The 17,565-nt window shown below is 42.8% G+C and overlaps 1 protein-coding gene across 2 annotated transcripts in view; it reads left to right on the forward strand.

The window, feature by feature from the left end:
* The first annotated feature begins 1,358 nt into the window (after nucleotides 1-1,358).
* PALM (paralemmin) overlaps nucleotides 1,359-17,565 on the forward strand; it is a 104,453-nt gene continuing 88,246 nt past the window's right edge. For both annotated transcript variants that reach the window (XM_040322088.1, XM_040322089.1), the window contains exon 1: nucleotides 1,359-1,456. In XM_040322088.1, the coding sequence (XP_040178022.1) occupies nucleotides 1,452-1,456 (5 nt within the window). In that variant the 5' untranslated portion in view covers nucleotides 1,359-1,451. The remainder of the gene's footprint in view (nucleotides 1,457-17,565) is intronic.

The following is a 17,565-nucleotide window of genomic DNA, read 5'->3' on the forward strand; positions in this document are numbered from 1 at the left end:
TCCCCCCACTCTGGATGAAGGAGCACAGGGGGCACAGCAGCATTATCGATATGGGGGAAAAAATACACTAAAATATTGAAGCCAAACTCCAGCTTATACATTATAATCAGTTACAGCAAACCTTTTTTTTCCCCCTTTGAGATAAAGGTTTTACATGAAAAAAATAAAAGCTGATCATTGTAAGCACCCCTATCATTGATAAATGGTTTGTCTTAACCCTCTAACTACTACATCGTCAGGGCAGCTGGCTCAGTTGAAAAATTACAGACTTATGTCCGATACACACGACCTGATTATCGGACGAATGATCGTTCATTTTTTTTTTTTTGTATGCTAATCTCACGTCGAATCTGATGAGTTCACTAAATTCTCTTACGGCAGAATAAAAATTTGGAAGTGATGTCATGTGTTGTAATGCATGTGTATTCATTTTCAAACGACAGCTATACTGATTAAATGAAAATCGTACAATCTGGCATCGTACAGAAAAAAATTCTGTGCGTGTCTGATAGAATAATATTGGATGAACTGTCCTGATCGGCTCTCGAAAGCTCTGTACTAACGATCCGATTATCGTACGATCGATTTGAAAGCTGCGTTTTTCTTACGATTTTTGGATCGTGTGTACGGGGCTTTAGTGACCAGATCACCAGAAAATAAAGCAAAGAAAGCCTAAATAAGAAAACAAATGCAGCCATCACATCTAAGAATTGCTAAGCTGCAATCAATATAAAACTATAATAATAATAAAAACTTTTGGGGTTTAATACCGCCTAAATAATTTTTTTTTAAACCCACAATGCAGTGTGTGTGTCAAATTACAGTTTGCACCAATTTAAATAGATAAAAAAAAAAAAGAAAACATACAAATGGCCATTTTATTGAACAGTAAAAATCAATTTCAACAGGGTTTCCTATTTAGAGAAAAATAAAGCAAAGTGCATGTATGTGTAGGGTGCAGCATGCAGAGGGGCTGGGCAGAGGACATGATATATATATACATATAACATAAAATACATGATGTGGAACATGCAACCCCCACATTCATCCTACATTGGGGTGATGATCAGGAGTGACCAATAAAAACATGAGAAAATGTCAGGGCCAAGGTAAGGCCATCCAGCACAGCAGGATGGCTGATAAATCCAAGGTCCCCATAGAGCACAGAGGACGGGTCTGTGTACACGCGAAGGACATTTACAAGGTGCAATATATCGGATCTGATGACGTCTCACTTGTACAAGGATTCTCAATGCAAATATGGATTGAAGCGGCTGTAACCTCTGCTGCCAACAGAGGGCGCCAAACACATGGCGATGGTGTGCAGAGACTACTGCCCTATCGGTGCCTCCCTCATTTCACACTCATACTAATACATACGAATAGACACTCAGGGCCAGACCAGGCTCTGCCGCCTGCACATCACCCCGAGCTGTACACGAGCGGGCACCATGGAGTGAGTACCACAGGGCTCTGTATACTAAAAGCTACACACTTGAAATGCTTGCTTCCTTCTGCATGCTGTGCATCCCTGTACCACCTCTCATGTCTTCCCTGACTCTCCTACTACATCCTCTCATCATCATCCTACACACCATCCCTGTATCTCCTACTGCAACCTCTAACCACCCTGCATACCTTCCCTGTATCCCTGTCTCCCTATATCCCCTACTACACCCTCTCATCATCCTACATACCTTCCCTGTATCTCCTACTACTTCCTCTCATCATCCTGCACACCATCCCTGTCTCTCCTCCCGCCTCTCATCATCCTACATACCTTCCATGTATTCCAGTGTTCTTCTATCACCTCCCATCATCCTGTACATCTTCCCATTCCTATTGCAGATGCTCTTCTATTGACTATTCTAACTGTGTATCCTGCATTCCTCCCAAGCATCCCATCCTCCCTGTATTACTTACCACCACCTCTGATCATTCTGCTCATCTCCCATGTATCCCCATCTCCGTGTGTCACCTACATTTAGTTCTGGTCATCCTACCTACCTCCCATGTATCCTGGTCTCCCTGTATCACCAACCACCACCTTTGGTCATCCTACGTACCTCCCATGTATCCCAGTTTCCCTGTACCAAATATCATCGCCACTTCGAATTGTGCACATCTCCCATTTCTCCCCGTATTCCCACCATCCCCTCCCATGATCTTACACATATTCCATGTATCCCAATCATACTGTACCACCTACCACTATCTCTGAACATCCTACATATCTTCCATGTATCCTGGTCTATCCCTATCGCCTACTACCACCTCTGATTATCCTACATACCTCCCATGTATCTTAAATTTAGTTTCCTTGTATCATCTACCCTCACATGTTGTCATCCTACCTACCTCTTATGTATCTCAGTCTCCCTGTATCACCTACCATCACCGCTGATCATCCTACATACCTCTCATGTATCCCAGCCTCCCTGTATAACCTACCACCGCCTCTGATCATCCTACATACCTCTAATGTATCCCAGCCTCCCTGTATAACCACCTCTTATAATGCTACATACCTCTCATGTATCACAATATCCCTGTATCACCTACCCTCATATGTAATCATCCTACATACCTTCAATATATCTCAGTTCCCTTGTATCACCTACCACCACCTTTGATCATCCTACATACCTCTAATGTATCCCAGTCTCCCTGTATCACCTACCCTCACATCTGGCCATCCTACATACCTTATATGTATCCCAGTCTCCCTGTATCACCTACCACCACCTTTGATCATCCTACATACCTCATAGGTATCCCAGTCTCCCTGTATCACCTACCACCACCTTTGATCATCCTACATACTGTTCATGTACCCCAGTCTCCCTGTATAACCTACCCTCACATCTGGTTACCCTACATACCTCCAACATATGCCAGTCTCCCTGTATCACCTTCTACCACCTCTGATCATCCTAAATACCTCTCATGTATCCCAGTCTCCCTGTATCACCTACCCACATATGTAATCATCCTACATACCTCTAATGTATCCCAGTCTCCCTGTTTCACCTACCCATCCTACATACCTCTCATGTATCCCCGTCTCCCTGTATCACCTACCCTCATATGTAATCATCCTACATACCTCCAATGTATCCCTGTATCACCTACCACCACCTCTGATCATCCTAGATACCTCCAATGTATCCCAGTCTCCCTGTATGACCTACCACCACCACTGATTATCCTACATAACTCCTATGTATCCCAGTCTCCCTGTATCACCTACCACCACCTCTGATCATCCTACATACCTCCAATGTATCCCAGTCTCCCTGTATAATATACCCTCATATGTGATCATCCTACATACCTCCAATATATCCCTATCTCCCTGTATCACCTACCAACACCACTGATCATCCTACATGCCTCCTATGTATCCCAGTCTCCCTGTATCACCTACCACCACCTCTGATCATCGTACATACCTCCAATGTATCCCAGTCTCCCCATATCACCTACCACCACCTCTGATCATCCTACATACCTCCAATGTATCCCAGTCTCCCTGTATCACCTACCCACATATGTAATCATCATACATACCTCCAATATATCCCAGTTTCCCTGTATCACCTACCACCAACCTTAATCATCCTACATACCTCAAATGTATCCCAGTCTCCCTGTATCACCTACCCTCACATCTGGCCATCCTACATACCTCTCATGTATCCCAGTCTCCCTGTATCACCTACCCTCATATGTAATCATCCTACATACCTCCAATGTATCCCAGTTTCCCTGTATAACCTACCACCTCCTCTGATAATCCTACATACCTCCAATGTATCCCAGTCTCCCTGTATAACTTACCTTCATATGTGATTATCCTACATACCTCCAATATATCCCTATCTCCCCATATCACCTACCCTCATATGTAATCATCCTACATACCTCCAATATATCCCTATCTCCCCGTATCACCTACCACCACCTCTGATCATCCTACATACCTCCAATGTATCCCAGTCTCCCTGTATCACCTACCCTCACATCTGGTCCTCACTCTCCTATACTGCAGAGAACCCCTCTGATCAACATCCCCTCCTCTGTCATGTCCCTCTCTTGTGTTCATCTTTCCTTCCATATATTGTCAGTTTTCTTGTATGCTTATGCTTTACACCCCTCCATTTGTATCATGTGCCTTCCTACAAGCAGAACACATTTGCAATCCTTCTGCGTTCTTGTATTCCCTTTTTTCCCCCTTTGATGTTATTTATACCACAGCCCATCCATTACACATCCCCTCCCTTTAAATTCCTGCAATCCCTTTATATCTTGCAATCCTGCCTATCTCTTGGCAATACCTAAGGTCCCTCTGCCATCCCCCCTTATCTCAGTGCACCACCCCCCACCCTATGCAGTTTTGAACCCTGTAGTGCTTTCTGAAATTCCTGTTCTTCCTGTAATCACATCTACTCCCTGCATCCCTGCTGCTGTTCTGCCACTCCTCCTTGTATATCAGAGCTGCCGCTGATTCCCATCTGACTGCCCTATATTCCCTTAATGCCGTTCTAAAAGTCCCCCAATTCTCCACCTTTTCCTGTCTCCTTCCCTTGTCTTAGGTGCTGCACTGAAAGCTTTTTTTTATTTCAGTTCATTTACATGACTTTAGATACGATGGTTGTGGGGAGTATCCCTTTAAGTTTCTATGATGGCTGCAGCACGAGGAGGTAGTCTCTCCCTGTGCCCTCTTCACCACCTGTTGGCATTCCTGGATTCACCACCACTGACTTATTATGGGGCCCATCATTTGTTTGTACATAACCGCTTGTGTAGGAGAGGGGGGGGGGGGGTGCTGAAAATAGACTAGGATGTAAGGTGCAAGAAGGGATCCATAGCCAGAGAAGCTGGTGGGAGACAAATCAGGGAAGGGCTGTGGATACAAGAATGCAGAGAGGCTGTGGGGGAGAGAGAAAAGGAGGGGGGCATCATGGAGTGTAGACAGAATGAGCAGGAAAGGGAACAGGGAGTGAGTGGCCTCAGTACGGAACCAGAGACACATTCCCACATTCCAAAACAAGGTTCATTCCCAGCACAGCCAATCGTGGAATAATCAGGCTGTGATAGAACGAAATGGGGAAATAAGGCCAATGACACAATTAGTGTTAACTTGGAAAATGGAGTAATACCTAGCACTTGACAAGTAGTATAGTAGCATGCAGCGTCTTATAATAACTCACAGGGGATATAATATGCCACAACACACAAATTATGTAGTAACACACGTGGTGATATAATAACAGCACAAAGAGAAATATTAGCAGAACTGGTAAAAAAATAAGAATAAATCTGACTTGGCTTGCTGCGTGTTTTACAATAGTGTCAGAGTAACTTGGCGATTATTGTGAAAATAAAATTCAGTAAAGGATATTGGTTTTATACATGAGTATACATCCCCGAAAGTCACAAATGTGCATTCATGGACATCTTTTCGTATACAGTGCCTTGAAAAAGTATTCATACCCCTTGACATTTTTCACATTGTGTCACGTTACAACCAAAAAATGGAAATGTATTTTATTGGGATTTTATGTGATAGACCAACACAAAGTGGCACATAATTCTGAAGGAAAATGATAAATGTTTTTTTTTTTACAAATAAATATGTGAAAAGTGTGGCGTGCACTTGTATTTAGCCCCCACGAGTCAATACTTTGTAGAACCCCCTTTCGCTGCAATTACAGCTGCAAGTCTTTTTGGGGATGTCTCTACCAGCTTTGCACATCTAGAGAGTCAGGCCCCGTACACACGACCGAGTTTCTCGGCAGAATTCAGCCAGAAACTCGATGGGAGACGTATTCTGCCAAGAAAACCGGTCGTGTGTATACTTTTCGATGAGGAAACCGACGAGGATCTCGTCGGGCCAAAAAGAGAGCATGTTCTCTATTTCCTCGTTAGTCAATGGGAAAAGTTGGCTCGCCGAGATCCTCGGCGGCTTCACAAGGAACTCGACGAGCAAAACGATGTGTTTTGCCCGTCGAGTTTCTCGGACGTGTGTACGGGGCCTAACATTTTTGCCCATTCTTCTTTGCAAAATAGCTCAACCTCTGTCAGATTTGATGGAGAGCGTCTGTGAACAGCAATTTTCTTGCCACAGATTCGCAATTGGATTTAGGTCTGGACTTTGACTGGGCCATTCTAAGACATGAATGGGCCAGATTCTCAAAGGCGTTACGACGACGCAACACCATTAGCGCCGTCGTAACACCTCATCTGGCCCCGGGTATCTATGCGACTGATTCTCAGAATCAGTTGCGCATAGGTACCCATTAGATCTGACAAGCGTAAGGCTGTTACGCTGTCAGATCTTAAAAGTAATTTTTTTTCCCCCCGCTAGGTGTCCCATCGTCGCTTTTCCCCGTCGTCTATGCAAATTAGGTAAGTACGGCGATTCCCGAACATACGCGAGGTCGACGCAGCGAATTAACGTCGTTTGCGTAGCGTACCCGACGCGTAAGGTTGCCCCTGCTAATTAGCAGGCGCAACCAATGTTAACGATGGCCGTCGTTCCCGCGTCGAATTCAATAAAAATTACGTCGTTTGCGTAAGACGTCCGTGAATGGCGCTGGACGCCATTTACGTATACATCTAGGCAAATGACGTCGGGGCGACGTCATTTAGCGCAATGCACGTCGGGTAATTTACCCGACGGAGCATGCACAGTACGCTCGGCGCGGGAGCGCGCCTAATTTAAATGGTGCCCTCCCCATTTGAATTGGGCGGGCTTGCGACGAGCAATCTAACGCTACACCGCCGCAAGTTTACAGGTAAGTGTTCTGAGAATCAGGATGTAAACCTGTAGACCTGCGGCGGTGTAACGTAGATCTCATATATTACGCTGCCCAGGAGCAGTGCGAATGTATGAGAATCTGGCCCGAATATGCTTTGATCTAAACCATTCCATTGTAGCTGTGGCTGTATGTTTAGGGTCATTGTCCTGCTGGAAGGTGAACCTCTGCCCCTTAGGTTTTCTTCTAAGATTGCCCTGTATTTGGCTCCATCCATCTTCCTATCAACTCCCATCGACCAGCTTCCATGTCCCTGCTGAAGAAAAGCATCCCCACAACATGATGCTGCCACCATCATGTTTCACGGTGGGGATGGTGTGATCAGGGTGATTTGCAGTGTTTGGTTTCCACCACATATAGTATTTTGCTTTTAGGCCAAAAAGTTTAATTTTGGTCTCATCTGACCAGAGCACCATCTTCCACAATTGCTGTGTCCCCCACATGGCTTCTCACAAATTGAAAACAGGAGTTCTTATGGCTTTCTTTCAACAATGGCTTTCTTCTTGGCAGATTCTCCTCCTTCAGAGTTACCATGGGTCTCTTGGCTGCTTCTCTGATTAATGCCCGGCCTATCAGTTTAGGTGGATGGTAATGTCTTGGTAGGTTTGGAGTTCTGCCATACTCTTTCCATTTTCGGATTGAAGAGTTCTCCGTGAGATGGTCAAACCTTTGGATATTTTTTATAACTTAACCCTGCTTTAAACTTCTCCACAACATTATCCCTAACCTGTCTGCGGTGTTCCTTGGCCTTCATGATGCTGTTTGTTCACTAAGGTTCTCTAACAAACCTCAGAGGGCTTCATAGAACAGCTTCATTTATACTAAGATGAAATTACACACAAATGGACTCTATTATTACTAATTAGGTGACTTAGGTGACTTCTGAAGGCAATGGGTTCCACTAGATTTTAATTAGGGGTATCAGAGTAAAGAGGGCTCAATACAAATGCACACCACACTTTTCAGATATTTAGTTGTAAAAAAAATTGAAAACCATTTATCATTTTCCTCCCACTTTACAATTATTTGACACTTTGTGTTGGTCTATCACAAAAAAGCCCAATAAAATACATTTTACGTTTTTGGTTGTAACATGCCTAAATGTGGAAAATTTCAAGGGGTATGAATACCTCTTCAAGGCACTTAGCCGGATTCAGATAGCACTTACGCCGGAGTATCTCGAGATGCGCGGTGTAAGTGGCGTAAATATGCGCCAATGTATCTGAATCCGGCCCACTGTGTATATATATATACATATATATATATTATTTTTTTACACATCTTTTATTGTTGTGCTTAGAAATCTTTCAGCTTTTTTTTGCATGACTTGCTGTGTATTTTACAAAAGTGCCAGGGTGATTTGGTGATTATAAAATTCAGAAAATAAGATTGGTTTTATACATGAGAATACACATTTGTTGAGAGCCACCAAATATACTTCCATGGACATCTAGTTACATTCTTAAAGCGGAGGTCCACCTAAAAAATATATATTAAAAGCCAGCAGCTACAAATACTGCAGCTGCTGACTTTTAATAAATGGACACTTACCTGTCCAGGGTGCCCGCGATGTCGGCTGCCCCGGCCGCCATCCTCGGTGAGGGAATCAGGAAGTGAAGCGTTGCATCTTCACTGCCCGATTCCCTACTGCGCATGCGCGAGTTGCGCTGCGCATCCTTACTGGTCCCCGCTGTCTTCTGGGACCAGTGTGTTTCTAAGAAGACAGCAGGAGTCTATGCTGGGAAGTGGGTGCAAATACCTGTATCTGCACCCCCTCCCCCCTGAAAGTTGCCAAATGTGACACCGGAGGGGGGAAGGGTTCCAAAAAGCGAAGGTTCACTTTTTGTGTGGACCTCCGCTTTAAAGCTCAACTCCAGAATATGAGCATTCCCATCCCACCCCCTCTAACTAACTGCTGGTATTAAAAAGAAAGAAAAAAAACTTTGCTATTTTACTTATCTGAAGCCACATGTGACAATCCTTCTCTAGTTTTCTATTTACTTCCTTTGGGATCACTGCCTGCATAGCAGGGAGACCTCCTATTGGCACAAGCAGCTCTTCCAGTAGCCAGTGCTCTCTTATAGGGATCACATTGGCACCTGGGGGGATGGTACAAACAGGCAGCCGAGCTGCAATTTTGCAGCCCCCTAGTTGCATATTTGATTCTAATATTAAAGCCTAACAAGACTGTACATCTTTCATGGCCGCCAAGCTTGTGTTTTCAGATGAATGGAACTGCACCTTAACTGCAAGCCAAACACTTGTTTTGGCATGGTGCTGCAATGTAAAATTGCTATTGAGCCATTTAAAAAAAATACAACAGTGCCCTCTGAACACCTGTCAGCTGCTGCTATACTGCCCTTTTAAAAGCAATCCACTGCAAATCAATTTTTAGAGGGTGGTTAGCTTACCGTCAGCTTGAAAGAGCCCATAGGCTCCAGAGGCAGGAAAATGCAGGGGTTGGGGACAAGTGCCCAAAAGGTAAAAGAGTGGAGAAAAACACCTGACCCCCAGTGCGGGAAAATTAGCTTGGCTCACAGGAGAACCTGTAACTTTGATCCATTACACCAGTGGTGGTCAAAATGTTGGCAAACAGACCTGGCTGGCCCCCTCACTCGCAGCGTCACCCCATCCCCCTGCTGGATACTCTCACACTATCCTGGGACCCGTCCTAAGACTCCAGGCAACCGGGTCTCAGGGACCAGCTACCTGATTTGCCGGGAGGAGAAGCAGGAATAAAATTGTGAATTCGCTATTGTCACACAAGTGGGTGGGCTTGGGGCGCAGTGCTCTGCGCTCCAAGCCCACCCTTTTTTAAGCCAATTAGAGCCTCAGGCTCTAATCATGTGCTTAAAAAAAAAAAGACCCCATTGAAATCCATGCGTCCAGCACCCTGCATGTAGATTAGGGGGCCGGATGCATGGTTGGGGCGGGGGGGCCTTGCATGGACCGGCTGCCACTGCATTACACTATAGGATAATGTTTGGAATCAAGATGGAGGAGTAAGGTAATTTTTTCCTGGAGTTGGGCTTTAACATTACAAAGATTTAAAACGTGAAAACAATGCAGACACATGTTCCCATGTGTATGTTCAAGCTGAAGTATTTCCAAGCAAAGCAATAACAAATGTGTTATATATATATATAGTTGTATATGTATTTATACAGCATATTGCAGTAAAACATAGAACATAGCTGGACGAACCCATATTAGTTAAAAGGACCTGTTTACAAAGGACATAACCAGCCCTCCTAACTCATAACAGCTCAGTTATGAGACTATTTGGTTGTCCACCTTTTGTTGCAAATGCAAGAGTTGCCACACACTTGGTCTGGGCGATTCTTATACACTAGAAATTCTAGAATCACTAGTTGTGTAAAAATATATGGTACTTTAGTACACACCGTTGCTGCATTGTAATATCAAGGAAAGATAATAACCCTTAGCTGGCTAATGACTCGGAACACCATTTGTCCCTTGTGTCACCACAACCACTTTGAAGTAAGAGAGACAATTTGTTGACACCAGAACCCTGCAGTGAGTCCCATGTACTGCTAGTTGTCTCTATTTCTGACCAATTGAAATAGCAGATGGCTGGCTAAATGATTGTCCAACTGTTTGTGCAATCATCCTCCGTAGATGGTTGCCTGAGATGGATGTCATGAATTTGCATGGCTGTGTGTTGACTATATATATATATATATATACAGTGGGGATCGAAAGTTTGGGCACCCCAGGTAAAAGATTGTATTAATGTGCATAACGAAGCCAAGGAAAGATGGAAAAATCTCCAAATGGCATCAAATTACAGATTAGACATTCTTATAATATGTAAAAAAAAGTTAGATTTTATTTCCATCATTTGCACTTTCAAAATTACAGAAAACAAAAAAATGGTGTTTGCAAAAGTTTGGGCACCCTGCAGAATTTATAGCATGCACTGCACCCTTTGCAAAGCTGAGACCTGCCAGTGTCATGGATTGTTCTCAATCATCGTCTGGGAAGACCAGGTGATGTCAATATCAAAGGTTTTAAATGTCCAGACTTATCTGACCCTCCCCCAACAATCAGCACCATGGGTTCTTCTAAGCAGTTGTCTAGAAAACTGAAACTGAAAATAGTTGATGCTCACAAAGCTGGAGAAGGCTATAAGAAGATAGCAAAGCGTTTTCAGATGTCAATATCCTCTGTTCGGAATGTAATTAGGAAATGGCAGTCATCAGGAACAGTGGAAGTTAAAGCAAGATCTGGAAGACCAAGAAAATATCAGACAGAACAGCTCGCAGGATTGTGAGAAAAGCAATTCAAAACCCACGTTTCACTGCATGATCCCTCCAGAAAGATCTGTCAGACACTGGAGTTGTGGTACACTATTCCACTATAAAGAGATACTTGTACAAATATGGTCTTCATGGAAGAGTCATCAGAAGAAAACCTCTTCTACGTCCTCACCACAAAAATCAGCATTTGAACTTTGCAAATGAACATATAGACAAGCCTGATGCATTTTGGAAACAAGTTCTGTGGACCGATGAGGTTAAAATATAACTTTTTGGCCGGAATAAGCAAAGGTACGTTTGGAGAAGAAAGGGCACAGAATTTAATAAAAAAAAGAACCTCTGTCCAACTGTTAAGCATGGGGGTGGATCAATCATGCTTTGGGGTTGTATTGCAGCCAGTGGCACAGGGAACATTTCACGAGTAGAAGGAAAAATGGATTCAATAAAATTTCAGCAAATTTTGGTTGGTAACTTGAGGCCATCTGTGAAAAAGCTGAAGTTAAAGAGAGGATGGCTTCTACAAATGGATAATGATCCTAAACACACCTCAAAATCCACTGGGGAATTACATCAAGAGGCGTAAACTGAAGGTTTTGCCATGGCCTTCACAATCTCCTGACCTCAACATAATTGAAAATCTATGGATAGACCTTAAAAGAGCAGTGCGTGACAGACAGCCCAGAAATCTCAAAGAACTGGAAGACTTTTGTAAGGAAGAATGGGCAAAGATACCTCAAACAAGAATTGAAAGACTCTTGGCTGGCTACAAAAAGCATTTACAAGCTGTGATAATTGCCAAAGGGGGCAGTACAAGATATTAACTCTGCAGGGTGCCCAAACTTTTGCAGACGCCATTTTTTTGTTTTCTGTAATTTTGAAAGTGTAAATGATGGAAATAAAATCTAACTATTTTTTTCATATTATACGAATGTCTAATCTGTAATTTGATGCCTTTTGGAGATTTTTCCATCTTTCCTTGCTGTGTGAGGGGACACCGGGCAGCAGGGGGAATCAGCACTGCAGGGAGTGATAAGGGTGTGCCAGGGCACACCTGGCACACCCTGTGCGCACGCCTATATATATATATATATATATATATATATATATAAGAATAATTATAAATAGAATGCGAACGAAAATGTATCATCTGCTGTTCTATGCACAAACTGTTTAACCCAAAAATTGTACATGTTGCAAAGTTACATTGCTTATAGAGTTTACCTGAGTGATGGAGAAGATGACCACACATCTTTTTGTATATGTGCAAAATTCACAAAAATAATTATTTTTCTGAAATGGAATAGGACTGTGTTATGTAGTAGAATTGTATATGTGTATATATATCTCTGGTATGAATAATTTGTTTGCAAAAGGTTTAAATTGGCCACTATCAGTTATTTTGTAACATTTGTTTTCCTTTATTGGAACCATTGTAGACATGCTGGAATGGATGTAGAAATTGATAGTTGGGAAGAGTTAGTAAGAAATCAGAGTACAATAGTTTGATCCTTCATCTCGTACAACAATTCGCTTTTAGAATGTATTTTCCCTAGTTTTCTCTGTAGTACTGATTATCATTAAACATCAGACACATTTCTGCCTTGGATGCTTTGAATATTTTGCTGACAATCAAATACTGGACATTTTAATAATATCTGGATTAGTTATCACGTGCTTCTTATTTATTTGCTATGTTGAATTAGACAATACAATCATTCAAAATGTGTCTGTAAAAAACTTAATTGGAAAAAAATGTGTCTGTAGAGTATCACTGAGTGAAGGGGAACGAGATAAGCAGGAAGGCATTTAGTTTATATTTTATATTTCATGATTTATAGAAAAATATGATCTATTTTTTGTAAATTTTTATTGTACATTTTATATTTCTATGTTACTTTGTAATCAATACAAGATGTTTTCTCAGTAAAATTCTATTGTAAAAAAATAAAACAAACTAATAATGTCTCCCAAATTTCTTTCCTGCAACCTGTGGTTCCATAGTTGCAGGAAAGAAATTTGCACCGTGTATGGCCTGCCTTATGCTGCGTACACACGATCGGTTAAACCGATGAGAATGGTCTGATGGACCGTGTTCATCGGTCCAAACTGATCGTGTGTGGGCGCCATCGTTTATATAACCATCGGTTAAAAAAAAGCCAACTTGTTTTAAATTTAACCTAATTCCTAACCGATGGGAAAAAAACGATCGTTAGTAGGCACAGCCATCGGTTAAAAATCCACGCATTCTCAGAATCAAGTCAACGCATGCTTGGAAGCATTGAACTTGAAATCAGTACGTCGTTGTGTTTTATGTCACCGCGTTCTGACACGATCGTTTTTTTAACCGATGGTGTGTAGGCGCGACGGACCATCAGTCAGCTTCATCGGTTAACCGATGACAACGGTCCATCAGACCGCTCTCATCGGATGGACCGTTCGTGTGTACGCGGTATTACTCTCTAACCGGCAACAATGAAGGTATTTATTGGCTGTTACAAGCATCAATGAAGCCTCTCGTACACACAACCGAGGAACTCGATGGGCGAAACACATCGTTTTCCTCGTCGAGTTCCTTGTTAGGCTGTCGAGGAACTCGACAAGGCAAGTTTCTCCATTCCCGTTGAGGAAAAAGAAGACATGCTCTCTTTTTGGCTTGAGGGGATCCTCGACAGTTTCCTCTTCGAAAAATGTACACACGACCGGTTTCCTCGGCAAAAAAAAAATCCCAGCAAGTTTCTTGCTGTTTTTTGCCGAGAAACTTGGTCGTGTGTACGAGGCCTGAGAGGATGATCAGGGAATTCTGCATGCACAGTCTAATTTAATATAGCTAGAGAAGATGCTAACTGAATGGTTCCACAATATGCCTGCCTTTTATTAACATTGAAAATGAGCTTTGTACGTGTTTGATGACTGTGAGACGTCTGGCTCAAATGTCTATGAATACTGACTCTTCAGAGGAAATAAGCATACACCATTTCAACTAAGTTGCCTTCACTGCTTTTTAATCAGAGATCAGTGTAGCCAAACAGCACATGAATTTTACATGCTCTCTTCTGCATTAAAGGGGTTGTAAAGGTAGAAAAAAAAACATACTAGGTACGTGATCCAGCACAGGAGAGGTGCTCTGACACCGTATAACTAAGTTATGCGGTCGGCAAGTGAATATTTGCAAGATACCAGTATTCTGTTAAAACCTTAGAACAGTGATCCCACTCAAAACAAAATAAATTGTTTTATATAGCCCTTGTGTCCATAATATACAGGCATACCCCACTTTTAAGTACACAATGGGACCAGAGCATGTATGTAAAATGAAAATGTACTTAAAGTGAAACAATACCTTTTTTCACTTCTAGGGTTTAGTAGGGGGTCAGGGGCTGTATTTGGGGTGTCAGGAGCTGTAGTTGAGGTCTCAGGGGCTGAAGTGGGGGTGTCAGGGGCACACTGGAACAGGGTGGACTATGCTCTCGAAGCTTCAGCTCCTTCTAGTGTGGCTGCAAAATGTCTGTACAGTACTTGTAAGGCACTTTACACTCGAAATTTTTGAAAAAAAAAAAAAACACAGACGGCACTGATAGGTGGCACTGATGGGCACTGATAGGCAGCACTGGATAGGCAGCACTGATGAGTAGCTACTGACAGGCATTACTGAGTGGCATCTGAAGGGCACTGACAGGCAATACTGATGGGGCACTGATTGGCACTTATATGGGCACTGATTGGTACATTTATGGGCACTGACAGGCATTCTTAATGGGGCAATGGCTGGTAGCTGATGGGCAGTGATTGGCAGCTGATGGACACATCTGATGGGGCTGTGCTGATAATCAATGTGCTGACTATCAGCACAGACCCCCACCCCTGACAGGGAGAGACCCGCTGATCAGCTGTCCCTGAACCGAGGAAAGCTGGACCAATATAACTATACATAAATAGCCATACCTGGAAGTAAGTTTTGGCCATTTAGTCAGATGCAAGAAAAAAAATTAAATGTAAACACAGGTTCTGTTTATTTACTAAACTATGTGAACATGTACTTTGCGAACAGCCTCTACTCTTAGAAAATAAACTCATAGGCCTCATGCACATACATCAAGGCTTAAATTATGCTGTAGCGTAACATTGTGGTATGTTTCCTTGCCCGGTAGTTGCAGGTGGCATGTACAGCCAGTCATAGAAGTAAATCGCTGTTCATGGCCATACTCAGGTATACGCTGATGCTTTCATGCAGCAATATAAATGCATGAAAGCATCAGCGTATACTCAAGTACAGTTGTGTACAACTATTCACAACTATGGCCGGCTGTACAAGCCACCTTATATATACGGTACTTTTTATATATTAGGCCTCAAACTGTCCATGTACATGGGGCTAAATAGCTCACTTCACCTTCATTTTCATGATCATAAATGTGACCAAGGCTCACTTTACACTTTAGTAGATCAGTGCCATTTACTACAGCTAGCATTCAGAACCCATGCTTCTGCCCCAGTTAACCACCATGTTTATTTTAAGAAAGGGCATGTGCCAGCAGGCTTTGGCTTGCTTCGAATGGGATTTGCATTCACATACAAGTCTTAAAGCGGGTCAGAAGGAGGTTGGTTGCAGGTCAAATACATCTGTCAGTGAATTCTGAAGGGTCTTGGAAGTGTCTCAAACTGATGTCCATCTGATGCCATCAGCACGGCCCAAAGCCCATTGACAGAGGCCCTTAGAGAACTATAGTAGTAGATCAAACATATCTTTGCACATTCCTAATAGGAACAGATGAATGTCTTCTATTAAGCCTCTGTCATAACAGCCGTGGCGTTCTCTGTGATCTACTTTACCTGGCATAAGTCTAAATGGTTACACAGTCCAATTCCTGGGTTTTAGTTTTCAAAGGACAAGGAAACCTATTGCATAACCCTGAAAGCATGAACTGAGTAAAAAATAATAAAAACACCCATTAGGTCCATAAGAAGGGAAAATATAAAACACCTTTTGAAAGTGACCTCTCTAAAGAATTTTGTTGAACATTCTGTTCTATGATGTAAAGTATGAAAAATGACAAACAGCACTGATACTTGACTGTAAAATGTTTTATAAACTGCTTGAGCAGCAGACCTGTAAGTCACTTGATATATTTCAACCATATCCAACTGGAACTCATTACAGTGTCAGTTATTGACCACTATTTTTATGTTTATACTTATTTATTCAATTATTATTATAGGTATTTCTATAGCGCTGACAATTTAGGCAGTGCTTTATATATTGTACTTTCACATCAGTCCCTGCCCTCAAGGAGTTTACCGTTTAAGGTCCCTAACTCACATTCATACATATACATACTACGGCCAATTCAGACAGGAGCCAATTAACTTACCAGCATGTCTATGGAGTGTGGAAGGAAACCGGAGTATCTGGAGGAAACTCACGCAGGCACTGGGAGAACATGCAAACACAATGTAGAGAATGTCCTGGGCAGGTTTTAACCTCCTCATGCCATCGCTATAGCTAAAAAGACGGGTACAGCGTGGACCTAACTTGCCGGGCGGGCGTCCATGTACGTTGTTCCTGCAGGATGGGCACATCTTGCTCTGTGATCAGCAAGTCAATGAGACTCGGCCGATCCCGGGCCCTTGCGATGTGATCAGCTGTCGGGTACAGTGTTGTATGACCACGCAATTGTCATTTAAACAGTGACAGTGCTGAAAATTGGCCTGGGCAGGAAGGGGGTTTAAGTGCCCTGTAAGCAAGTGAATAAACTTAGGATCCCAGTGCTAACCACTAAAGATGGCCATTACCGTATATACTCGAGTATAAGCCGACCCGAATATACACCAAAAGGCACCAAATTTTACCACAAAAAAATGGGAAAACGTATTGACTCGAGTATAGCCTAGGGTGTCCATCTGCGTGCCTCACTTTGTCCATGTGCATGCCTCACTGTGTCCATGCCTCACTGTGTCCATGCCTCGCTATGCCCATGCCTCACTGTGTCCATGACTAGACTGACGTTTAACATGGGAGTCTATGGAAGGGGTGCCTGGCTTTGAAAAATCGGTGCTCCCCAGCCGTAGGTCCCCCAGACAACAAACTTTGCACACTTATAGAGGAAAACTGGGGCTACATGCGTGCCAAGTTCCAGGTCCCCAAAGTCACCGGAGGAAGGGTGGGGCTACATGTTTGGGGTCCAGGGGACCTACGGCCAGCCTGTACCGGGTCCCCAAAGCCAGGGAGATCAGGCGCAAAAAGGTGACTTGAGTATAAGCCAAGGGGGGCATTTTCAGCACAAAAAAAATTACTGAAAAACTCGGCTTATACTCGAGTATATACGGTAACTAGTAGATTTTTCAAATGAACGTTCAAACAAAAATTCTGTGTACATTCGATGACTTGATGAATGTCATTCAAAAGTACTTCAAGATTTCGTTTCCTTTTAACATTTGATTTTGGAATGAATGGACTTTCTCTAACA

The sequence above is a fragment of the Rana temporaria genome, chromosome 1 (assembly GCF_905171775.1).
Source record: "Rana temporaria chromosome 1, aRanTem1.1, whole genome shotgun sequence".
Lineage (NCBI taxonomy): Eukaryota > Metazoa > Chordata > Amphibia > Anura > Ranidae > Rana > Rana temporaria.